The sequence below is a fragment of the Mustela nigripes genome, chromosome 16 (assembly GCF_022355385.1).
Source record: "Mustela nigripes isolate SB6536 chromosome 16, MUSNIG.SB6536, whole genome shotgun sequence".
In the NCBI taxonomy this organism is placed as follows: domain Eukaryota; kingdom Metazoa; phylum Chordata; class Mammalia; order Carnivora; family Mustelidae; genus Mustela; species Mustela nigripes.
The window spans coordinates 39,284,364-39,311,362 of NC_081572.1; the positions used below are offsets into that span (position 1 = coordinate 39,284,364).

Below are 26,999 nucleotides of genomic sequence, written 5' to 3' on the forward strand. Positions count from 1 at the left end.
CTCTTCCCACTGGTCACATAGTCATGACCTTCAAAAATGTCTCCAGACACTGCCAAATGCCACTGGGGCGGGGGTAATCATCCTCTTGAGATTCACTGATATAGACAAACCAGTAAAGTATGAAAAAGGAAGCAGAAGCCACCCTGCCGTCAGTCCATCGATACAGAAGAGAGCTTGGAGGAGGAGGCAGAGCTGAATCCCACAGAAAGACAACTGGCATGAGTCCTTGGACCTTAAATAGCATGGAGCAGGGTCCATGAGAGACTGAAATTGTGTATTCTGAGCTTATAGATCTTATAGCAGAGGATGGAGACAACACTCTGGCTTAGGTACCTCGTAAATGAGGGGACACATCAGCGCCCAGGACTAAACTGTGATAGTAAACTGCCCATCTCCAAACGGCGCACAGTGAGCCTGCGTGAGGCCAGTGCACGGTGAGGTGGGTGCTCTCCAAATAAACAGGTGCACAAGAGGTATTTGGGATAAACTCCGTGCATACTGAAGTTGCTAAAAATCCTGTTATTTAGAACTTTATTCAGCTCACAAAAGCACACACAAATAAGATTTTATTTATTTGACAGAGAGAGAGAGAGAGAGAGAGATCACAAGTAGGCAGAGAGGCAGGCGGGGTGGGTAGGGGGGAGCAGGCTCCCTGCTGAGCAGAGAGCATATGCAGGACTCCATCCCAGGACCCTGGGATCATGACCCGAGCTGAAGGCAGAGGCTTAACCCACTGAGCCACCCAGGTGCCCCTAGAATTAAATTTTTTGTATTTTGCCCAGAGAGACATCAAACGTCTTTTAGACCTCTGTGTACCTTTTTCACTTGAGGAAAGCTGGAGAAGACACTCTTGGGTTTTAGTCCTCGAAGGCTGTAGAACTAAAAATTCGAGTTCTGTGTGATGCTGTAACCTCATCCAGTTATGAGTCAAATAATACTTTCAGGTTATTTGTTGGTACATCATGGAGTGTGGGTCTTGTGATTAAATGGCAAACAGATTGGGGGATTGAGAGTATGAAGGAGTGGAGTGAGGTACGGGATTAAAACAAAAGTTAGTGCTGAGGGAACACTGCCTCTTTTATAATTGTTGCCTTGAGCTATCCTCATGTACACGAAGTGTTTCATGATATAAAGTCCACAAAGAAATTTAAAAATGAGCCTCCGATAGAACATGTGGTCATTTTAGCATTAGACCTCAGTAATACTCTGGGCCTGTTTCCCACCAAGATAACTTTATCTGAACCCCTGAGATGTGCACAGGCGCCGGCGTTTTGCCCGTGCTGGTCTCTGGTCCCTCCGTAACGGCTTCCTTGCTGTGTCCTCCAGATCGATTACTTCAACAATCAGATCATCGTGGACCTCGTGGAGCAGCAGCACAAGGGGATCATCGCCATCCTGGATGACGCCTGCATGAACGTCGGCAAAGTCACCGACGAAATATTCCTCGAAGCCCTTAACAGTAAATTGGGCAAACACGGCCATTTTTCCAGCCGAAAGGTAATGTGTTTTATGAGGACTTCCTCTCCTTTTGAGCTGTCAGATTTTCCCCATTGCTGAACAGAATTAAATGGTCTTAAATGTTGGGTTAAAAGAATGTCCGCTGAAGGAAGCAAGGAAAGCCATAAGCATCCATTAAGTGGCCTACTGCTATAAATAAATTCTGCCTCTCTGGTTTATGGGATGACAAGAACGATAAAAATCATAATATCCAGGAGAGGGAGCTCCAGACTATTCAATTTGCTAGAAATAGGAAAAAATGAACATGATTTTAGAAAGCATGATGTCATTTATAACCAATAGGTACAGAGGCTTTGTTCATGTGCTAGAATTTTGCTCCTGCATCTGATAATTCTGGCACTGAAAACAGCTTTTGTCCTTGACTTTTTACTGTAATCAGTTATAAAATGTAGTATGTGTGCTCTGCCACAGTTCTTCTGACTCCGTGACTCTCTTGAGCATAGAGAAGCTCTGGCTGTAATTCTCCCCATCACAAGGAAACTCATTCCCCTAAATGAATGGATATCCCTCTCAATTCCCCATTTTCCACATTCTAAAAGGTTATTAAACAGATCACATTTCTGTAATAAGTGGTGGCCATTGTGGTTGTCGGACTCTTGTACCGGGCTTTGCGTACAGTGTGTTTGCCATTAGGATTTGCCCTAGGAGGGGCTCACCGTCATCCCTGAGTGTTCCCTACAAGTACCGGCTTGTCCAGCAGCCAGAAGCCGAAAGAGAAACAGCCCCGATGCTCTGTCGCTTCCATAAAGAAATGCTCCTCCATATTTGCATGTAAATCTATGACACACTGCCAATTTTTCTTTAGCACGAATAAGTCCATTTTCTAACTTTGCTCCCTTTGAAAGTATGTAATGGGAACAGAAAGAATCTACAGTTAACTAGATAAAGCACAAATCATCAAGAAATGGATTACTGGGGGCGCCTGGGTGGCTCAGTGGGTTAAGCTTCTGCCTTCGGCTTGGGTCATGGTCTCAGGGTCCTGGGATCGAGCCTCACATCGGGCTCTCTGCTCTGTGGGGAGCCTGCTTCCTCCTCTCTCTCTGCCTGCCTCTCTGCCTCCTTGTGATCTCTGCCTGTCAAATAAATAAATAAAATCTTTTTAAAAAAAATTTAAGAAATGGATTACTGGCTGATAGTTATTTTAGGCCATTTTATTTCTAAGAGGCTCTCCTTGATCTGTTCCCGGGGATTGACTAGGATCCTGACTACGAGTCAGTCAGCTATCAGATCCTACGGTCTGACATTTTACATCGGGGTTCTGGTCGGAGGCGTTCTTCAGTCATTTCCTGTGTATAACACAAGTGCTTAATACATGCCCCTTATCTCCCAAGCATAAGTCGGGTGCTGGGGACAGAGCAGCGAGCCAAGTTAGAAGCATCCTACCCCATTTAAAGTGATCTGTTGTAAGATGGTATCTACATCCTACGATGGTTATCTACATCCCTTACAATCCCAGCCCAGGTTCTGGAGACTCACCTAACATCCTGCCTACCCCAGACGGCAGATAATCAGTGTTTGTAAAATTGAATTGAATTTGGTCACGATCAATACCAAATAAATCTGATGGAATATGGAATTTTAAACTAAAACATGCAGGACTCCACTTCATTTAAATAAGTAACTATGATTCATGATAAACCCCCTCATTTTGATTCAACTTGGCCATTTATACACCTGACTTAAATTTGTCCACCAAATATTTTGAAATATCTCATGCTGAAGGTAGCCATGATACAGAGTACTTTTAAGCAGTTGCCACTGATGTGGTAAGAAATTGCAAAATAATAGTTTATCTGGGAAGACAGGAATTCTTTTTTTTTTTATTTTATTTATTTATTGGAGAGAGGGAGAGAACATGAGTGAATGGAGGGGGGTGGAGCAGAGAGAGAGGGACAAGCAGACTCCCTGCTGAGCATGGAACCCAACACAGGGTTCAGTCTCACACTCTCAGATCATGACCTGAACCCAAATCAAGAATAGGACGCCCAGGGGCGCCTGGGTGGCTCAGACATTAAGCGTCTGCCTTTGGCTCAGGTCGTGATTCCGGGGTCCTGGGAGTGAGCCCCCCATCGGGCTCTCTGCTCAGTGGGAAGTCTGTTTCTCCTTCTCCCACTCCCCCTGTTTGTGTTTCCTCTCTCACTGCGTTTCTGTCAAATAAATAAAGTCTTAAAAAAAAAAAAATTGGATGTCCAACCAGCTGAGCTACCCAGGCAACCCAGGGATTTTCTTTCTTTCTTTTCTTTACATGTAGAAACACAGGTGTCTTTGCCTCTAACCCAGTGGCTCTTTTTTCCAGCATCTCCCTCCCCACTCCCCTTGTCTGACAGGGTAAGGGGAGGTGATGCTGGAGGAGGTTCCCCCTGAGATGGGGATTTCTTTTTTTTTTTTTTAATTTATTTATTTGATAGAGATCAGTAGGCAGAGAGGCAGGCAGAGAGAGATGGAGAAGCAGGCTCCTTGCTTGCGGAGCAGAGAGCCTGATGCGGGGCTTGATCCCAGGACCCTGAGATCATGACCTGAGCCAAAGGCAGAGGCTTAACCCACTGAGCCACACAGGCACCCTGAGATGGGGATTTCTAAAGTGTGTTAATTTCTAGGATTACTGCTTTAACAAAGGAAAGAAATGGGATAACCAAGCTGTCAGGATATTTTCATCACTGAATCTTTCTTTTAAAAAACGCTATTATCCTGTATGTTACACCAGGTGTTATCGTTTGCTGTTGGTTACAGATCAGCTCAAGCTATTGGCATGTTAAGTCCGAGGTTTCTGCCTTGTATTTATTTAGGAGCTAAATGGTTCCTCCTACATTAAAGTAATCATGGAGAGATAGGCAAATGGTCCAATAAACCGTGAAATTCCTATTCAAAGTACTGTAAAAATAAAGTTAAATGATATACCGAACTTAATTATTTCCAACACGTAAAGAAAAGTCAAAAACCTTCTGTGTTCAGATCACTTGAGACTTTGCAATATCCAAATGTAAGAATATTCAATTAGTGTGGGCATCTCCTGGGTCCTTTTCCATGAGGAGTTTTATAAATGAAAGGCTTTTATAAAATGGTTAATGAGAGAGAGAGGAAAAGAGGGATTCTATTTTTTGGAGACCCCTCTGTATGTTAGATACTTTGGTCTCCGTGGTTCATGGAAACTTCAGAACAGCTATCCGTGATAAGTAACTGTTTAAGATGCAGACCAAGTAGATGGTAGAGCCAAGATTTGAACCTCAGAAGTCTGACTCTAATTTCTGCTAAGTATTCACTTGTCTGATGGGTAAGCTATTCCATTACTAGTCCAGTTACGAGTGCAGAAGCCACCCTCCTGGTTGGGGGTGTTTTTTGGCTAAGAGTGCAACTTAAGTTGTCATGTGTAACTGCGCTCAGTGCTTTATAGACTCTTAGATGTCTGCTTCAGAACCTGTACGCTATTGCGTGATCCTTCACAGGATCCTTTGCAGACAAAGGAGTCTGGCATTACTGTAACAAGGAGACTGTGGAGGCCACCCTATAGAAAAACTGCCTTTCCATAAACTGTTCTTCTTCAAGGAGAAATAGCTGGAGGAAGTTGGTCTCCTTTGAAATGATAACCCTGAACTTGACTCCCAGCTCAGCAAAAGACAAGTGAGCCAGGCCATTGTGTGTCTAGGAGAGCAGATATTACATCTGGTCCCAAGAATCCTTCCCAGAATGACCACCTATCAGCTTTGTGACTTGGGCCAGTTACCTGATCTCTCTGACCCTTAATTTCCTTGTATATAAAAGAAAGCTCCTAATATTTTAAATGTCAGTAGTGAGGATTGCCTGAGATGTACGTGCCCAGTTCACGGCAAGCCCTCAGTGTGGTCTTCCCTAAGTGGAGCCTGGAACAGAAGGAGACTGTGTCAGTCAGGGTAGGCTGGGCCACTTATGACAGCAGCCAGGCTTTCAGCACCAGAGACAGTAGCCCGTTTCTGTTCCAGGGACCCTGACTTCCTCTGTCTTCCGGCTCTTCTGTTCCCTTGCCACTGTCCTTCTCTGCATCAGGCTAGTGGGAGAAGAGGAAGTACCGGACAGGGTCATCTACCTCTTACTAGCTTTGGCCTGACACAGCCACACTTCCTTTCCTCTCCCTGTCCACTGTCAAGCACCTTGTCACATGGCCATATCCACCTGCCAGGGTGACTGGGAAAGAAGTCCAGCTGTGAGGACTTCCAGTGAAAGCTTACAGGCTTTACCACATAAGCCCCACACAGGGTGATTTTGTTCGTAATGGTATCATGATGTGTGACACTCTCATCATCTTATATGACACTGGAGTAGACTTTTAGGAAAACGAAAAGAATCTGTTTTCACACCAATCTCCTTATTGATTTCTTAGCTCTGCGCCTCAGACAAGATCCTGGAGTTTGATCGAGATTTTCGAATCCGGCATTATGCAGGTGACGTAGTGTGAGTATCTTACCGGGGGACCTAACACCATGATCTGCATGCAGCTTCACTTCAGAAAACAGAGGCAGGGGAAATAAAAACTGTCTTCCTACTCATTTGTGGTTTTTAGCCACCTCATAGGCGAGTATAGTCTCATCTCCTCACTTAAAAAAAAAATTGGCTTTGTTTCATTCATTCCTTGCTTTTCCAACTTTTCTTGAGCGCACACGATGGCGGCCGTGCGCAGCCCTGGTGTAGCTGGCGCTCAGAGCAGCTGATGGGTAAATGCCTTATGGGCGGATGTTAACGAGAGAAAGATGGAGGAGGTGGGCCTTTCTGTGAAGAAGCTAACAGTCCAGCGGTGGACGCATACCTGCTAAGTCACTATAATGAACAATGGGAAGAAGGGTCAAATGGGAGATGCGTGAGGCCTTATGGAAACACCGAGGAGGGAGAACCATGCTGGGGCAAGGAATGTAGAGAGGTTTTGGTGTAGGAAGTGATATCCAAGCTGAGTCCTCAAAGTAAAAGAGGCTCCGTCAGGAGCAAGAATTGGGAATTAGGAAAGGAGAGGAGCCAGGAGGCTCATGGGCCCGGAGGCAAGAGCCACCATCACGTGCGAAGAGCTACAAGCAGTTGGGTGATGATGTGAGTGGTAACTAGTTTTTCCATATTATTTCCAAATGTCAGTTGGAAAGGTAGAAGTCTCACCAGCCACGTCTTCTGGTCACAATATCAGAAAAGTAGAAATTAATAAGAGCTATCAGAGGCCCCTAGGGCTGCGATAACACAATGGTGACTTAACAGGAGAGAAGTGTGTGCTTTCTCAGTTCTGGAGGCCCCAAGTCTGAACTCTGGGTGTCACAGGGCCATGGGATGGAGGTTCTAGAGGATGATTATTCCTCGCCTCTGCCAGCTTCTGGTGGCTGCAGACACTGCTTGGCTCACGGCCGTGTCTCTCCAGTCTCTGCCTCTGAGCTCACACTGCTGCCGCTGCCTCGGCACATCTGGGTTAAAACTCCCTTGGCCTCTTTTTTTTTTTTTTAAAGTAGGCTCTACGCCCAGCAGGGAATCCAACATGGGCCTTGAACTCACAACCCTGAGATTAAGACCTAAGCTTAACCGACTGAACCACCCAGGCACCCCTGCCTGTGTCTTAAAACTACAATTGTGGTGGTGTTTAGGGCCCACCTGGGTAATACAGGATCCGCTTCTCTCAAGATCTTTGATATCATCACATCTTTTGTCATAGAAAATCACACTCACAGGGGCTGGGAATTTGACATAGATAGCTTTCCAGGACGGGTGGGGGGAGCATTTTTCTGCCTGCTACACTTACTGTGTGTTGTCCACTAAACACCACTTCTTACCTGATTATTGTTTACAGTTTCTTCTCTTCCTTCCACATTAGAGGTCTCTTGACCATAACCCGTTTCAGGAAGAGATTACATAACAACAACAATAACAAAAAAGGCAAATGATCATCTCCACAAATGCCAAAAAGACATTTGAAGAAATTTTAATAGCTGTCCCTGATTTAAATTAAAACTCTGAGTCATAAAATAATATAGCTCGAGATGATCACCCCATCTGTCAAACTAGCCATTAGTGCTGGAATGGCACCATTTTCCACTTGTTCTGGTCCCGTTCCAAGGTTCCAGAACACTGAAGAGGGGAGAGGCAGCAGTGGGCACACTCTCCCCCTGAAAACACAGGCCTCATTTGCAGGATGCATCTCTCCAGTTCGGAAGCATCAAAGCAGGGCTGGTCAGAGGCCTTGGAGATCAGCTAGCCTGGTGCCTTTACTTTATAGATGGAGAAACTTATGGAAAGGGTGTAATAACACCTCATCCAAGGTCACACAGTAAGTTTATGGAGTGGCTGAGACCGTAACTAGTTTCCAGACTCCTAGTCCAGAATGCTGGCTGACCTTTCTGAGGGGTATTCAGTGCCCTAGACTTCCCCTGCTGTCATTCAGCCCTTCGATCCTTTTCTAGATTCTTACTGCATTATCTTCTGTGTGCACAATGTTTTGTAAGGTCTGGTTTCCGCCCACAAAAAGCTTACCATATAAAACTGAATACATACCTATATGATTGTGTGCGTGTGTTTATTTCTACTCATAAATATGCATATACTTAATATACATACATTTGCATGCATACATCAGTGCAATAAAAGATGGTCTAAGATAATCACCATAGAGCTAATAATAGTATTGTCAGAATTTAGAAATAATCACATGATGTAATTCTTCTATCTATGAGAAGCCCAGGAAGGCTGATGCTAGTCCTTAGAAGCTAGGAATTATTTTTAAAGGGAGAAGTGGGAAGGGTGCTAGAAATATTCAGGAAATAGTAACTAGGTCCATTTAAGTGGAGTGTGTCCTTTTGTACGGAAATGCCTGGAAAATTAGATTGAGATCAATCATAATGGGTCTTAAAGGCCAAAATAAAGACTTCACAGTTCAAATGTTCTAGGTTGGACAAAAGATTAAGAGTCAGGTGGCTTCAAGGTTTCGTGCAAAGTGACTTGAAGGCCTTAGGAAACGGATCTCGGGTGCGTGAGGCAAGGAAAGATTCTGGGACCTGGTGACCTTGAAGCTCCCCTGGACACTGCAGCCTGAAGGAACCCTCTCAGAGAATTAAATATGTGAGGCTGGCGCACTGGTGAGGGGGCAGGGTAAGACATCTGAGAATCGCCTCGATGTGATGATCGTCAAGGCAGAAAGTACAGACCAGCGAGAAAGTCGAGCTGTCGGGGCATCTAGAGCTCGTCTTTGCACAGCCTCTGAGCCTCCGTCAGTTCTGTGCCCCCAGCAGTGTACTCGCTCCTCTGGGTGGGGTCTACGCCCGTCGCTGCCATAGAGCGGCTGCACTCCCTCCCTCCCCCACTGCAGACGTAGCCAGCATCTCAGGACCTTACTCCTTTTTCCTTCAAACCATGAGTGCCGGCCTCGTTGTTTCCTCTCCTGTCCTCTGTGCATGTGCCTGCCCCTCTCCCTTCATGTGATCTGTTTCCCTGTGTGATCTCCCTTCCTCTTCCTCCTCTGCTTATCCAGATCTTACTGTACTTTGCAGTTCTTCTTGGATTATTTTTTCCCACCCTGAGCACACTGAGAGAACCTTAGGCAAGTCACCTTGACCTGCTTACAGAAGAGACCGTTAGTTCCTGTATGTCGCAGTTTTGCTTTTATCTTAGGAGTGCTGGATGATAAACACAGCTATCTTTTTAAGAGTCATCTTCTTGAGGTAAGCAGTAAACCAGTAGACAATGACAGTCTTAATCATAGTGATGGTACTGACCTTTGCTCTCCTTTTGAGGAATTGAAACAACGTCCCCTCTTTTTAGTAGGTAAATTTGATATTCTTTAACACAGAACAAAGTGGAAAATATTAGCTCTACAGATGATTGATGGCATTATTAACAGTGGAAAGGCTTGTAGACTTGTCAAGAAACCTAAAGGTGGTGGCTCTTGCTTAGTGAATAATACATGTTTCCCATGGTTTTTTTTTCCTCAACTAGCTATTCGGTCATTGGATTTATTGACAAAAATAAAGACACTTTGTTTCAAGATTTCAAGCGTCTCCTGTATAACAGGTAGGACTGAAATTTTTATTGATTATCTTTCCATTGAACTCTTTGTCATATATGTTGCATAATAGGTATGCGCATGATTACTTTTATGTGGCAGTTTTAAGAGCTTCTGACAAATTTTCTAGTTCTGTGCGACCGTAATGAATGAATGAAATAATGTGATTATACAGTCTATAAATTTAGGATGGGGACCTGCTGCTAATATGACTTCCCTTGATTTCCCTTGGGTTCTCTTCGTTTCTCTATTCACTACTGCTGTCCTTCTGGCACCCCGGCCAGTGTCTCCAGGGGAGGCCAGTGGCAATGGGGGAGGGGTCTTGGATAAGGTAAATGCTTTACACATGCAGATTCCCACTGTAGTCCCTTTGCTTCCGACTAAGAGACCCTCCTAATATCAGAGTGGCATCTAATGTCCATGTTGACAGATCTTCAGGGGAGAGAACCTTCCCATAGTTCTAGAAAATGTGGAAAAGATGTGGTGAAATAACACCAGCCAAAGGATACCAAGTTCAAACCCAGTATGAATGCTTTGGAAAGAGCCGTAAAGAAAAGCCTCTCAGCCCGTTTCTTCTTTTGGACGAGAGAAATGTAGTCGCATATTTACTAAGTCTACTTAGTTGGCCAAGAGGTCATCAAAAATGTGTTTAACGTGCAGCTGTGAAAACAGTTTAGGCTAAGTGCCTGCCCTCCTGGCTCTGCTCTTCCAACGGAGATGACAGTTAGTAAGAAAACAAGTCACTTTCCGGTAGTGACAAGTGCTGTGAAGAAAAATATAGTAGGTAGGAGATTGCAGGGTGCAGACAAGGAGCAGGAGGGGAGCCATTATTAAGAAGGGTGATCAGAAAACCTTCTTAAAAGAGGGGACTTTTGAGCAGAGGACTGAATGAAGTGAGGGAGTGAGCCGTGAACGTGTCGGGGTGGGGCGGGGAGAGCACTGCAGGCAGAGAGCAGCCAGTACCAAGGCACCAAGGTGGGAGTGAGCAGCACAGCGTCTCAAGAGCAGCAAGGAGGCTAGTGGGGCTAAAAGTAGAGTGAGGGATAGGGAAAGCAATAGGGAATGAATTTAGGGAGGTCAGCAGGGCGTGGATCCTGCAGAGTCCGTGAGCCAAAGTAAGAATGAAACATGAAGAGAAGGCATCAGAATTTATGATAGGAAGTGATTTATACTTTAAAGAACCTACTGGGGCTGCTGTGTAAAGGGCAAGAGAAGAAATGAGACCAAATAGAAGATTCATAATCCAGATGGTGTAACAGAGCTCATGAAAAGTGGTCAGAGTGAGTGAGATTTTGCAAGTGGAGCCAACAGGGTTTGCCATTAGATGGGATGTATGGTAGGAGAGAAAAACAGAAATTGGAGACGAAGCCTGAGCCGTGGGGAAGGGATGCTCAAGGTGGGGAAGACAATGGGAGGGGCTAACTGGGTGGGGGAGTTGGAGTGTGTTGTTTTGGATGTGTTTTGTCATATTGGACTCGCCGCTGGGAATGCCAGGAGACAGTTGTGGATATGCATTGGGAATTTCGGTAAAGGAGAGACTAGAGCTACAAATCCATGGTCATCAGTCTGTTGACAGTATTTAAAGCCATAAGATTAGCTGAGATGAACAAGGGTGAACTTAGACAAATATAAAAGAAGAGGTCAAAGAGACTCATTCCTGAGACTCACCAGCATTCGGAGTCAAGCAAGAAAGAACCAACTAGCAAAGGCAGTGGGGCTGCCAGTAAGGCAGTAAGAAAGCCAGGAATCTGGTGTCATAGAGACCAAGCCAAGAAAAAAGTGCTTTAAGAAGAAAACAACTGTAAACCATGTCAAATACTGTCCAAAGCAAAGTAAGTTGAGGACCAGGATTAACCATGGGATTTGCTGACATGAAGGCTAGTGGGACTCTTGACAACACTGGTCTCAGTAAAGTCGTGAAGACGAATGTCTAATTGAATTGGGCTCCAGAGACTATGGATAATGAGAATGTGGAGACGTCGTGTTTAAGCTCTTCTTTCAGGAAGTTTTACTATTAAATGGTTCAGCGGTGTGGATGTCGAAGGTTCCAAGGACAGTGATGGAGCTCTCTCCACACCAGAAAGTTACATGGGAATGCGAGAAGGGCTCCAGATAAGAATTGGTCACGGGGAAAAGAGACTTTCAGAAAGGAGTCTCGGAGCTTGAACTTTCAGTCAAGCTGCACCCACTTTGAGGGACAAATGACAGAGTCTCGCATCATTCTGTATGGGTAACGTCAAAAACTCAAACTGGAAAAACGGCTTCAGTTGGCCAGTGGCAATATCAGTGTGTGTTACCAGGGGAAGGCAGCCATGTGGTATACCAGGAGGCTACAGAAGGCAGCATTTGTTACTTTCATGAATTTATTGTGGCCCATGGGTTCAGCTCAGTGAGAGCAGCTCTGCCTCTTAGTGGTGGATTCACGTAATCCCAAATTCACAGGACCAGTGTAGGAACAAAGCCATGTGGGAATTTATTTCCTGGGAAAAATCTGACCATTTTTCAGTTTTTTATTTGCATTGGTATTTTTATACTTGCATTGATGACAGGCTATTCCCCCCACTGGAAAACCTGCTTGGGAAGTCACATGGCAATGAGAATGCTAGTTTATTAATTGACAGTGAAAAATATTACCCATAGAATCCAGAGTGCTTAGTTGCTTGGTAAGCATGAAAGTAGAACAAAGGGACTTGGGTAAATCCAACAGTTAAGGGCTGTAGACTCAGAGGAATCTGTTTCCCAGTGGGGATGGTCTTACGAAGGACTGTTGACTGAAGCTGTTTGTATATATCTGCATAATAGGGAAGGTCTTGCCAGTGGGATGGGGAAGTCTTGAAATTATTTTGGCTAAAACCATCTTCCTAGATCATGTTGGGATGTGCTTCCTTTACCTTTGGACACTTTTCGATGCTTCTGTGGCTAACCCTTCCCAAATCCCCATCCTTTCTCTGTATATATGTAAAGAAGAATCCTTGCATCTCTGGTTCTGTAGACCTTGAGTATATACTTGCCTGTACGCTTCCATTTGCATGTGTGTGTGCGTGTGTGTAATGGGAAGAGGAAGGGAGGGAGCGGGTGGCCCACCAGATACCCAGACTCTGCTCTTCACTACCTCACTGCTAAGTCAGGTAAATTTTCTTGTCTGTTAAACCTGCTGGGTTTCTGGATAAATAAGCTTCCCCTTTATAAAAGGGCTCTTACAAATGTTTGGAAACTACTTTGTTAATATTATATGCATGACTTACTGGCCCGGAAGTTCATTCTTTTTAGAATGTACGTGTCTAGATTCATTACATATCAATTCTACTATTTAATAATAGTAATAATGAATATCTTATTTCCTTCATTTCCAATCTTCCCCTCTCCCTCTATTTACAAGGTTAAACATGGAAAGAATCTAAATATGGCCAACAGTGAGATAGGTAGAAACTGCATAGACCCAAACAGACTGCAGTCTTCAGTCTTTGGTCTGCATCAGAATTTTCAAAGTGCACACGTTCTACTTTCTGGAAATTCTATTCAGTGAGTATTAGGAAGACATCCAGGCTTCCTCTGCACTAAGGGTTGAGAACCATTGCCTTAATTCTCGCTCAGCCAAAGACTAGAATGGAAAATTTTAAGAAGAAGCAAGAGACCTTTATGGGGTCATTTTTACTGAGAGGTGCCTCATTGGGAAATCAGGGACTAGGACCAGAAAGGGGATAAAATGAGGTCTCTGAGCCACACGCAGATCACTGGGTTAATTTACCACCACCTTCCGTGGTAGTCGGCACGGCTCGCTTGCAAGGGTGGGGGCTGGGCGCGCTGCTCTATCTCTGTTCACAGACCCCGTCAGTCTTCAACCCACCATTTATCCTGTTTGCCCTCTTGTCACTTACTCCGGCATTTCACAGATTTTATTTTGAGTCTCTGTGTGCAGAAGTTAACTAGGTATTTGGGGGACCGCTTCAATTTCCTCCTTTTTACACCAGGGAGAGAAAAATGGGCAGAATGATGGCAGCGGTAAACACAGTCAGCAGAGAATGTCCTTGCTGACTCCCTTCTCTCTCCTCAGCCCCAACTTAAAAATAAATAGATACATTAAATAAAAAGATTTCTGACAAATAGCGTCGTAGGGTGACAGGTGACAGCACTGCCTGACCCCCAGAGATGCGGACCCATGTGTCGTATGCCCGCAACTAGTGTAACATTGTGTGTCAGCTGTACGCAAATAAAAAGAAAGAAGTTTCCAAGACACAAGCAGCATTTTGAGTTCCAATTCCTCTAAAATCAAAGGCACCCAGAAGGAAACAGGAAGAAAATCAGGAGTCGAGACCACCACATGTCATCTTTGAAGAGATGTGTCCACAGAGCCAAATAATGATTTTCTCAAGTACTTCGCATCAAACCTGGCCTGAAGTACACTGTGGGAGTCGGAAGGAAACGGTCTCCGTGTCACATCAGTGAACTAGCGTAACCGCCCATAACGGAGCGCGTAAATTCAGCTGTGGGTTGGGGTTTACGAGAAGGCCATGTAGAAACGATTCTTTCGTGTTCTTGCTTGTCTTGTTCGGAAGAGCTGGCTTTTTGTCCTGTCACCTGTTCTGTGGGAATCTTTTCCCCCATGAGAAGATGCTTTCACACCCGTGTTTCCTGCAGTCCCATTGAGCATTGTTTTTTCCCTGGAGGCTTGTCCTCCTCCTCCTAAGTACCACCCAACTTTTTATTTTACATATGTATGGTAAGAGCTGTGTTAGCCATTTGAGGGTCCTAGATGTCACTTTAAAGTTTAAAGAATTCTTTTCTCAGTTTGTGTATGTCATCTCTACACCCAACATGGGGCTCGAACTCACAACCTCAACACTAAGAGTCACACGCTCCACTAAGAATTTTTTAAACGTAGGATAGTTTGGACGCATCTTCTCCATGTGTGGTATGCTCTCTCCCACTACACTTTCTCAACCTAATTTTCTAGGCGGAGTCTTTTTCCCAGCTAGGCCTTGTGACCCAGAGCACAGTCCAACAGAATGGTTTCTTGTCAGAGTATTGCAATGTAATGTTCACATCGCTCTCCCTATGCCTCTCAGTTCCAATCCTGTGCTGAAGGATATGTGGCCCGAAGGCAAACTGAGTATTACGGAGGTGACCAAGCGACCTCTGACTGCTGCCACCTTGTTTAAGAATTCGATGATCGCTTTAGTGGACAACCTTGCATCGAAGGTAACTGTTCTCTTTACCACATATCCATCTTAGGGCCACTTTCGGTGGTCACTGGCACTGCTTGCTGCCATGCACTCCCCCTTGATGCATGTTGCAGAGAATGTAGGTGCAATTTGCCTTTTAGGCAATTGTAATAAATCAAACTGAAGCATGTCTATTTAAAGTGACTGTTCTACTAGAATTTTTTATTCCTGTTTTTTTTTTTAAATGTGGTTGGGTGAAACAGTTGTTTGTGTCTAAGTAGAAATGCTTCTTGTTAAGGTTGAGCTTTATATGGTTGTCAAAAATACAAAGTCTTAGTGAGAACTTAAAAAAATTTCATATATACATGTATATATATATAAACTATAAAGTAGAACATGTACCTAGCAAAATGAACTTCAGCCCTGAACAAAAGAAAGGGCATGGCCTAAAAAAAATCTTGAATTAAATAGTAATATGCCATCCATGTATCATGTCTGGATACAAAATGACCAGACAGAGTATCAAGAGGAAGTTTAATATTTAAGTATTGTTGAAATAAACTGTTGTATTATTGACAGTTGGCTCTGCTGCTGATTGCTCCTTTCAGGTGTACTACTGTTTGGTAACTTCAGTCTGTTTCTGCCCCCCTCGTCCGCCACCCTCCTCCCACTGCCACCCCATCCTGCCACCCTCCTCTCCCACTACTCTCTGCCAAAGAACAGATTTCTACTCTTAACTGCTGCTGCTGACAAGTTTGATAAATGAGGCGGCTTTCCGGGACTCATTATTTTTAGTTCCTTCATTTTTATCTCTCTCTTCTGGTGCTTTTCCTCTGTATTTTATTCTCTATTGTTATCTTTTTTTTTTTTTTTTTAACCAACTTCCTCTCTAAGAATTTAAATCTCTACTGTTCCTGATTACTTCACTATGGATAAATTAGGCAAAGGCACAAGAACACATCTGTTCAGTAGCTTTCTATTTCTTTCTGTCAGGATTCTTTGGCTTCATGTGACAACAAATAAGCCCAGTTTGCTGGCTTGTGGAATCAAACCTCTAGAAAGGCAAGGGCGAGGACACCAGAACCAAAGAGCAGAACACCATTAGAATCCTTCCTCTTGTCTCTAAGCTTCTCTGTGCTTGTCAGTTCCAACGTGCCTCATCCCACAAGAGGGAAGGTGAACTTAGAAGGAGGGCATGTGACACAAGAAACAGAACCGAACACAGAATTTTATAAAACATGTTTATAGAATATATTACAGTTTACAAAATGTATTAGATTTATTTCATTAACTAGGAAAGGACTGCCTTTATTTTCTAAAATTGGTAGTTAAATGTGCATTTTTTAAAAATAAAAATTCTGGAACCATCCCTAATTTCTGTACCAGGAACTGCATTCTAATAAATAATAATAAAAGAGAGACCCCCTCCCCCAAATGAGTGGCTTAAACAGAGAGACATTAATTTCTCTGTCCTGCAGGTAAGTGTCCAGAAGCAGGCATCCCAGGACTGGTATAGCAGCCTTAAGGTTTTTAGGGACCCGGGTGCTTTCTGTCTTTCTCTTCTACCATAGTGTGCTTGGTGTCCATCCTGGCCCAAAATGGCAGCAGGGGCTTCTTCCCTTTCAGAGAGACTTCCTAGGAGTCTCACACAGCATGTCCGCCACGTCTCGTTCACTATACCTGGTTGCCAGGGAAACTGGGAAGTGCATTTTTATCCTGGTCAGTAGTGTACCTAGCCAGAAATAAGTATTCCATTTCCAAAAAAGGTGCTGAATAGGAGGTAGGCAGCTAACCCGGCAGTCTCTGCTGCGGCTTCCCAATTTGTGTGTCTGTGGTGGAGGAGGGGTGAGGGAAAGCAGCCTCTCAGCCCCAGAAAAGGCAGGAAGGTGGAGGGGAGGGGAGCCACGAAGGAGAATGTTACTTTTTAAAAATACAAAATTGTATGATAGAAATAATCTAAATAATTGCTACTCACCATAAATGTAAATAGACTAACAAGACTAGATGGAAAGTGTAGCTATAGGCTTCGTCCAGGAGATTCCTAAACACCACTGTGCAGAACGATGAAAAACAAAGCCCTTCTCCCCAAAGACAATTAAAAGCCATATTAATGTGAGAGAATAGAATTTAAGAAAAAAAGTATTAATACAGGTAAAGAGACTCCTAACAATCCAATAAAAATACCCAAGACAATAAAGCCACTTGGAAATAGGTACCTAATAATATAGCCGTTGTTTGACTACATCCATAGTATTATCCATTATGTTACATGTTACATCCATAATGCTACATATTATGGCCGACATCCATAAAGCAAAAAAAAGAAAAGGACCTGAAAAAAAATTTTTTTAAGGCAAAATGGACAAGTCCACAATCCTTGTGGGAGATTTTTTTTTTTAAGATTTTATTTATTTACTTATTTGACAGAGACACAGAGAGAAAGCACACAAGCAGGCAGAGCGGAAGGCAGAGAGAGAAGCAGGCTCCCTGCCAAGCAAGGAGCCTGATCTGGGACTCGATCCCAGAACCTTCGGATCATGACCTGAGCCGAAGGCAGCAGCTTAACCGACTGAGCCACCCAGGCGCCCCCTTATGGGAGATTTTAAGCCAACTGTACTAGAGACTGATATTTGAAGCAGACAAAATCCTTAGTAAGAATGCAAAAGCATTGAAAACCAAATATAAACTTTAGTAAATCAAAAGAACACTGCACCCAGGAAATAGGAAATACATATTCCTTTCAAGTATGTATAGAACATTTCCAAGAATTGACTACATGCTAGATCTCAAAGGAAGTCTTAACCATTTTAACAAACATATACATACATACGGTCTCCATCTTCACAGCAAGTAAAATAAAAAGCAGCATTAGTTTTTTTTTAATATGCTTGGGAACTTGAGATAACCCTAGATAACCTCTCCTAGATAACCCACAGGCTGAAGAGGAAATCACAATGGAAACTATAAAACATCTGTATCTATATGACATAAGAATTTATTAAAATCTGTAGAATACTGCTGAAGTGGTCCACTTGTTATACCTTTATTTAAAAAAAAAAAAAAAAAAAGAAAGTAAGTAAATGAGTTAGGGGCACCTGGGTGGTTCAGTTAGTTAAGCATCTACCTTCAACTCAGGTCATGTTCTTAGGGTCCTGGGATCAAGCCCTGCATTGCCTTCCTGCTCGTGGAGAGTCTGCTTCTCCCTCTCCCTCTGCCTGCACTCTCTCTTGCTAACTCTCTCAAATAAATAAAATCTTAAAAAACAAAAAAGTAAATGAGTTAAGTTCACTTCTTCATTCAAGAAGCCAGAAAAAGAATTCCAAAGAAGAAAATCTAAAGAAAGAAAATAATAACATTTAAATAGCAAAAAATAAAATAGGTTAAAAAAAACCTTTAATGAAACTGATAAGAAGAAACGGCAGTATTATGAATGAAAAAGGGAAGTGACTTCATATATACGAGATTTTAAAAGGCATAGAATATTGTAAACAACTATATGGCAGTGAATTTGAAAAATTAGTTTTCTAGAAAAATATGTTGTCAAAATTAACTCAAGAAGACACAGAAAATCTGAATAAATTAGTCATCTTAAAGAGTCTAAATCACTCATCAGGATTCTGCCTTCTCTCAGCTCTGCCAGAAACCCAAGGCCCAGATGGTTTTGCAGATACATTTTATAAATCCTTCAGTAAGCCAATAATCCCTATTATATATAAACTGCTTGGGAGTGTAGTACAAAGAGAGGCCACTACCCAACCCATTTTATGAGATTAATATTACCTTCATAGTAGGTTAATACAAGAAAATAAAATTAGTTCAGTTTCACCTAGGAACATAGGAAGATCTTAAAAATACATATGAGTAGTGCATTTGCTAGGAACATGGTGAAGAAAGTGTCTACTAAAATCGATTGAAAACAACTGAATGTTAGGTGAAACATAAAAATCAATTTATGAATGCAACTATGAACTAATAAGAAAGTAAGGAATATGTAGGCCTAGGAATGAGTGAAGGCCGAAGTTAGGGGAAAAATAATATGCTGTCTCTCTGAGGATTTAGTAAAGTAGGTAACTGTGAGTATAAGTATTCAAGGCTGGGTGCTCCAAGTGAAGCCCAGGCCCTGGCCAAACTAGTGTGTCTAATAAGAGATCCCATTCTCGCACACGCACGTGCACACACCATACACAGGTCTCCGAAGGGCCACATTGTCAGAGGGATACATCTAGAATGAACTAGAAATAATCCTTCATTATTTGAGAGAAAAACTGCTGGTCTTGGTCCTTGGCAGTGAGCCATGGTGGGGGTATGAGAATTTATAATCATAAGCCAGTTTTTATGAGGTTTTCAGTCCAAATTCATATTACCTGGGTGATCTAAAAAGCTTGCCCCAACAATTTAGTTTAAAGTGGTCCAAGCCTGGTATTATCCCCAGGTACCTGATAGAAGCAAGAATTAAGAATTCCTACACACATAAATTACGTACCATGTGCAAGAGTCAGATTAAGCAAGATTCAGAGTCATGAAAACTTAGAGTGGAATTGTTAGAAACAGAATATAAGAATGTTTAATATGTTTTAAGAAATCAAAGGCCTAAAAATATGAGAAAGAGCAAGTAACTGGGCAATTGATAGAAATAAAAACTAAAATTAAAAAACAGATAGGTGGGGTACCTGGGTGGTTCAGTGGGTTAAAGCCTTCGGCTCAGGTCATGATCCCAGGGTTGTGGGATCGAGTCCCGCATCTTGTCGGGCTCCCTGCTTGGCAGGGAGCCTGCTTCCTCCTCTCTCTTTGCCTGCCTTTCTGCCTACTTGTGATCTCTGTCTGTCAAATAAATAAAATCTTAAAAACAAAAACAAAACAGATAGGTTTAGCATCAGTTTATATAAAGCTGAAGAGAATAGAGAAATGAAAGAAAAAATAAAGGAAATTATCCAAGATTCTACTTAGACCGAGAAATTAAATAAAAAGAGATAATATTAAGAGACATAAGGATAAATGAAAAGGTCTAATGCATATCTAATCAGGTACCCAAGGAAAGGAGAGGATGGACAGAGCAATATTGGAAAATATATTGCTGAGAATTTCACCAGTAATGAAAGATAACACTTTGTGGAATCAGAAAGTCTAGTATATCCCAAGCTGGAAAAATTACAAGAAATCTGCATTTAATAACATTGTGAAATCCCGGAACATCAAAGACCAAGAAAATGCATTAAAAGCAGATTTTCTTAAAAGAATAAGAGGCTGAGAAAAAAGAACTGTAAACCAAAATTCTGTCCCAAGAGTATATGTTTTTCAAGAACAGAGACAGTAGGGGCACCTGGGTGGCTCAGTCAGTTAAGCATCTGACTCTTGATCTCAGCTCAGGTCTTGGTCTCAGGATTGTGAGTTCGACCCCTGCATTGGGCTCTGTGCTGGGTGTGGAGCCTACTTAAGGAAACAAAGATACAATAAAGAATTTTTCTGAAAAGAAAAAAGAATTAAAAGCACCCTAGAGGAATTCTAAAGGATATATGCATCAGGCCAGAGGAAGAGTATATAAAATGAAAGCCTGAAATGCAAAAAAACAGGGCAAAGAAAGTGGTAAAGGTAGATGCATATATATAAACTGGAAAATAACATTTTATTGGTAAAAATACAGATTAGAATTAAATAGCACAACAATAGTCCTGTGATTCTGTTTGGCAGTGTTCAAAGCAAGTTAAATGGGTGAATGTCTAAATACAGTGTCTTTTGGCTACTACATATGCCAGTTGGTATACTTTCACAAATAATGTTTTCCATAAAATATAGAGAGAAACAGGTTAAAACATGCAAGAGAATGAGATCAGTATTAACTTTCACAGTTTAACCTTTATAAGACACTTGAATTTGTCAAATTTAGGATTTCTTAGGCTGAGTCAGTCTAGATATTTATAAATGAGAGAGGAGGTGGCATTTATAAATTGAGGCAGAATGCTGATTAAATATAGAGAAAGTATTTCCACTGGATTCCTTAACTAAAGATTTTATACTACTAAACAGGTTGGAAGGGCATTTCCCCAACCCTTAGTTGGTCGTGAGTGTCTAATCCAGTGTTCACACTTCATGTGCAAATCAGTTAATATTGGTAAAATTCCACTAAGCTGGTTTCTGTTGAGTGAAGTTACTTATACTAGTCAAATGATACCTTATACAAAGCTTGCTTTGCCCACATAATTGTATGAGTTACTGAGTTCTAAATATCTCTAAATTTACACTATAATTTTCTATTTGACCCAAAGATCATTTAGAAATATATTTCTTAATTTCCAAATTTAAATTTTTAAAATTATCTTTTTGCTCTTGATATCTAGCTTAATCTCATTTGTTTAGGGGATATATTCTATGTGATTTCAGTCCTTAGAAATTTGTTCAAGTTTTCTTATCTATATGCTTTGTGTATATATATATATATATATATATATATAAAATTTGCTTTATACTCTATACACATCTATCAGGTTAAGTCTGCTACTTATATCATTACCCGATTTTTCTGCATTCTTACTAATGTCTTTGTTTTGTCAATGCCAAAATGTGACAAAATCTGATTCTGAATTTGTCTACTTTTCCTTGTTGTACCTTCTGTTTTTGGCTCTACATAGTCTAAGAATTTATTTAGGCTTATTTCAAGTTAGAACTATTATTTCTTCCTTGTGTTTGAGTTATCTCTCATTATGATATGCCTTGCTATTTCTGTAGTGTTTGTTGCCTTAAAGCCAGCTTTGCATGAATAAAATAGTTACACCACCTTCTTTGTGGCCAGGGTTTGCATGGTAGATCTTTTTCCACCCTTGGACTTTCAGCCTTTCCATATCCTTATGTTTCAAGTATGTGCCTATTAAGCAGTGTATAGTAAGATCTGTTTTTTTATGTAAGCTGACGATCTTTGTCTTTTGAATACATCGTTTAGTTCATTACTCTACATTACTTTTAATGTAGTTTCTATATGTTGCATTTAAATCAACTGTCTCATTAGTGCTTTCTCTTTGAGGTTGTTTATTTTTTTCTTTCCTTTGTAACCTTCTTTTCAATTGGTCATTGTGGGCAAAAGGTAAACAAAATTCTGTTTCTTCTGCTTGACAATATTAAACCTCCGTTAAATTTCTACCTCTGTTCCTAGAATTAACACAGTAAGATGCCTATCAACAATATTACTATACAGCACTGCTTATGATAAAAATTACCCCTTTTTGTAAGTTACATCTCTGCTGGGAGAATAAGAATTGTCTGATGGGGATGACATACTTGGTCTTCCCTGAGTATAGGGACTCATGTAGTAAGCATGTCCCTTTGAGGACCCTGGATGCTATGTCTTCAGACCTATTTTAAGGGATATTGGGTACTATGGAGCATGAGGCTTTTAAACCAAGGGCACTTTCCATACCCTCTCAATGTGAATCTTATCTCTTTGCCCCTAAGCTGTCACCTGACTGTTGTGTGGACAGCTGCAAGGGCTATGACACTTCCCTTGGCAAGCCATGTCTTTGTCCTGAGTAGACATGTGCCAGGTGTGGCCTATGAATCTTTTGAGGCAGAATGTAACCCTCTGACCCCTGACACTCAGTGTTGCAATTATTTTTTATTATTCCCTTTGTTATTTTGGAAGATTTATATCATAATATTGTTTTGGTGGTTATTTGATCATAATTCCATTCTTAAATATAAAAAATCTAATATTATTTGGTACTTTTACCTCCTTGGAAAATGGAAGGTCCATAAAACATTTTTATTGCTGGGGGGGGGGGGGAATGGGGCATAAGATGTTACAATTCCATTTGCCTTCCTCTCAATTTCTATGCTGTTTTGGTCATGTATTTTAATTGTGTGTGTGTGTGTGTGTGTGTGTGTGTGTGTTTAGCCAGCAAAATGATGACATCATTATCATTGTAGTTACTACTTCGCAGAGTCAGTATCTGTTTAGATCTACTCATTTATCGCTTCTTTTTTCCTCTGTCTGTATCACTGACCTTGCTCTGGGATCATTTTGCTTATGCCTGAATTTCATCCTGTCATATTCAAGGTCTGTTGTTCACAGAGTCTGTGGCTTTGTTTACCTGAAAATATTGTGTACAGTTTTCATTCGTGAAGAATATTTTTGCTGGGTGTAAGATTCTACATTGGCAGTTCTTTCCGCACTTCAAAGATAATACTCCTTTGTCTTCTGGTTTCCAGTGTTTCTTGTGAGAAATCAGCCATCAATCCATGTGTTTCTCCTGAGGTAATGGATCTTTTCTCCTCTGGCTGCTTTTCTTTGGTATTCAGAAGTTTTACTGCAACATTCCTAAGTGTAGTTTTTTGTGTTTTTTTAATCCTGCTCATAATTTGTGGGACTTTTCCATTTGTCACAGTTTGATTGTTTTTCATCAGTTTTACCAAGTTCTTGGCTATTCACTCTTCAAATACTGCTTCTGTCCCTTCTGTCTCCCTCTTTTGGGACTTGAGCTACTCAGACCATCTCGCCGAATCTGCTGTGCCTCTTAACTTCTTCATTTCTGCATTTTTGTCTCTCTGCTTTGTTCTGGGAAATTTCTTCCCAGGAATACCTTCAAAGACGGATCCATTGACTTCTCGATTTCCATCACAGTGTTTTTCAGTCCTAGGTTACGCATTTGGTTCAGTTCATTTTTATAGTTTCTGGTTCTAAAAAAAATTCTCAATATTGCCTTTTGTCGTCTTGAGCACAGTAACCAGTTATTTTATTACCTCTGTCTGATAATTCCAATTATCTGGATCCCTGCAGTCTGTTTATTTGGTATGTTTTTGCTGTTTCTAATCCTCATTATCTTGGTTCCTTATGTGTCTGGTTAATTTTTATTTTGCTCCCAAATTATATTGGCAAAATTATTTCTAGAAATAACTAGAAACCCAAGTTTATGTCATCTTTCTCTGGTAAAGATTTACCTCAGGCCCTTTTGGGCAGCTAAGAGCACTAGTATTTCAAATAAGCTATTCCAGTTTCAAGTCCCCGTGAGGGCCTGCCTGCTTCTGACTCACACTCATTGCTAGTGGTATCCCAGCCCAAAGTGAGAAGGGTTTGTTTACCCATGACCTCCTTTTCAGGTCCTACTCTCTGATCTCTTTCCTACTAGCCCTATGAGGCTATTAAAACTACTCAGACCCCATCTGCTTTCTTCAGAGTTGGCAGATTCTCCTGGGGAAAAGGAGACATCAAACCTGGAAACCTCCATTGCATCCTCCTCCTCCTAGATTATGGTCCCATCATTTAATTCTCCACTGTCTTTAAGCAGGTGTTTTTTGTGTATTTTAATTGCCTGTCCTAGCTGTCCCCAGCATAAGTGCTTGTTTAAATTACCTAGTCCATCATTACTAAAGTGGAAGTCCTAATACTCTCTTTTCATAAATTAGGTTATTAGGTCCAGAGAGACTTTAACAGAGTTAGCTAAGAGCAGAGACAACAAATGCTCAAGTATCCTGATTCTGTGTGATGCTAATTCTGTTACACCACTGCCAAGTGTACAGATAGATCTAGTAGCATTTTGGTATTTGCTGTGCTCAGTGACACTTCTCTCAGTTTATTTGTCAAGCAGTAAAGGTCTCATATTCCAGGAAACTCGCAGAAAATCCTCAAGTATACAGTACATCCTCCCTGCCTTCCCCATCCCATTAGGTTTGTTTTAGATTTATTTAAACTTTTTTAAAAAGTGAGCCACAATCTCCCCATATGAATCTTCCATCTGAAAACCATTAGATTCATGAGCAAGTGGTTACCTATCACTATTTTCTAAAGTAAGATTCTGCTTGTACTTTATAATAATAGCACATCTCTGCTTAATACCTAAGCCAGGGATTAGTGTTTCAGAAGAAGAAAGAAGTATCAGTTGTCTACTAATACATAACATGTCACCCTAAAATGTAGTGCCTAGAACAACAGCAATTTATTGTGTGTCTCATGATTTGATGGGTTGACCAGCCAGTTCTGCTGGTCTCACTGGGGCACACCAAATGGACAGGTGTAGTCAGCCGAGACTGGATGGTCTAAATGCCATGACTGGCTGAATGACTGGAGAACTTGGCCTCTTTCTTCTTTTAGTTTTTAGTCCTGGGTTTCTTCACGTGATGGAAGAAGTGTTCTAAAAGTTCACAGCACCTCAAGGCTGAGTCTCCACGAGTAACCCAGTATCACTTCCACCATATTCTTTTGGTTAAGACAAGTCACAGGGCCAGCCCTGATCCCAGGAGTAGGGTGGAAAATTCACCTCTTGCTGGGAGGTGCAGCAAAATATCATGGTCCTGTCTTTAAAGCTGCTCCACTGTGATGAAAAAAGGCAGGTGTGGTAGGCAGAATAATGGCCTCTGCATTTCAACACCATTCTCAGACACTGATGGACAGAGTGTCCTACAATTCAGATCAGTTCTAATACTAACTACCTAGAACAGCCAGATGAAGAGATGTACCCAGTAACAAGATCAGGCAGGTCTGGACATTTGGAGACCAAGAGCTTCTCTTTCCAAAGAGATGGGTTATATCACACCACCCCCCCCCCCCCGCCCAGTACACTGATATGTTCATCAACCAGAAAGCTCTTTGGAGCCACGGTATCTGAGTTGTTTTTTGTTTTGTTTTGTTTTTAAATAAGGGTTTTAATTACATAAGCATGATTGGTTAAATCATTAGCCCATGATTGGACTCAACTTCCAGCCTTCCCTCCGTGGAGTTTAGGCTGCTAAAAGTCTCATCTCTAATCCTGTAAAGGGTTTTTGTAATGTTCACCCCCCATCCTAAATTTGTGTGGGAACTGGGCAGGAGTTACTACATTAGTATAACCAAGACAGTCTTACCACTGAAGAAATTCCAGAGGTTTTAGAAGTTCTATCTAGGGACCTGTGACAAAGTCCAGATGGAGAGAGAGAGATTTTATTTTATTATTATTATTATTATTATTATTCTACAGCCTCCTAAGGTTGTCCATGCCCTAATCCCCAGAACTTGTAACCATGTTATGTGCATGGCAAGGTAGAATGAAGTTAAGTTTACTGATTTCTGAATTTAAAGAGATTATCCTGCATTATCCAGGTAGGGCCTTTGTAAATTTAAGAGTCCTTCAAAGGAAAAGAGGAATGCAGAAGAGTCAGAACCAGGGAGACAGTATCATCTGAAAGACTTACCAGGCCATTACTGGCGTTCAAGATGGGAGGAGACCACAGGCCAAGAAATGTGGGCAGCCTCTAGGAGCTGGAAAAGATAAGAAAGTGGGTTCTCCTTAAGAGTCTCTAGACGATCAGAGCCCTGCTGACACCTGCATTTTTAGCCCAGTGAGACCCATCTCAAACTGCGGACCTCCAGAGTTCTGTGGTTTAAGCCAAAATAAATTTGTGGTGTTATAGAAGACTCCTCTGTGCTTCAGAGCCCAAGTATAACACAAAGACCGAGTTTGGGATAAAGAGGAGAGAGAGCTTTCTTGCTTCACGGGGCAAAGGTGGCTGCACAAGCCATGGCCTTCAAAAACCGCAAGCCCTTAGGGAGGAGGGGCCTGGAGTGGTTTATAGGGAAATAGAGGATCCAGCGGGTTTTGACTGGAACTGTGTAGGCGCTACCAGCCTCCTGCATCACGTCTTTAGGGTGGTACCGGTTCCTGAAACAAAAGCCTAAGAGGAGTGGAGGGGAGCTTTATGGAAGAGAGGAAAAAGAGTACTGCTAAATTGAGCTTGGCTGAAGCATTAGTGCAGCCATTTTGATTTTTGTTCAACTTTGTGCTCTTAAGCGGTTTCTGTGGTAATCCACTGTGGCAGCAATAGGAAACGAACACAGCAGGGTCTAGAAAAAGGGAAAAAGTGGCATTTTTTCCATCACAGAAAGCAGCATGATAAATCTGTCCTTGGAGCTTCCTGTGTAGATGTTGAAAACTCACTCTGTTCAGAATGCAGGTAACTTCACATTCTTTAAATCTCTCCTACTTCTTAAATTATTTACTACTTCTTTTTACCACCAGCCCTCATTAGAGCTCAAAATGGCCTTATTATCTACAGAGGACTCTGTCTCTTAATTAAAGGGCATCTGTGGGTCTGATAGGTAATAGATGAGAGAAGGGACAGTAACTCTTTGCTCAGGTAAGTAGGATTCATTTGACCTCCTTGATTTCTCCAGTGAGAATGTGTTACCTTCAGCAAACCAGGATCCATCTTACACAGGCACAGTTTTATATTTAAAAGGAATTGTGATCTAATACATGGTATAAAACTTAATTGGCCCCGAGGGAGGGATTTCTTGGTCGGCTCTTGCTTTGAGTCAGTGACACCTACAGGATGTTTTGTGACTTCTCTACTTGTAAATTTTAATC

At 41.8% G+C, this 26,999-nt stretch overlaps 1 protein-coding gene across 2 annotated transcripts in view; it reads left to right on the forward strand.

The window, feature by feature from the left end:
* MYO1D (myosin ID) overlaps nucleotides 1-26,999 on the forward strand; it is a 339,488-nt gene that overhangs the window by 110,986 nt on the left and 201,503 nt on the right. For both annotated transcript variants that reach the window (XM_059380394.1, XM_059380395.1), the window contains exons 11-14: nucleotides 1,327-1,497; nucleotides 5,873-5,943; nucleotides 9,448-9,522; nucleotides 14,581-14,713. In XM_059380394.1, the coding sequence (XP_059236377.1) occupies nucleotides 1,327-1,497; nucleotides 5,873-5,943; nucleotides 9,448-9,522; nucleotides 14,581-14,713 (450 nt within the window). The remainder of the gene's footprint in view (nucleotides 1-1,326; nucleotides 1,498-5,872; nucleotides 5,944-9,447; nucleotides 9,523-14,580; nucleotides 14,714-26,999) is intronic.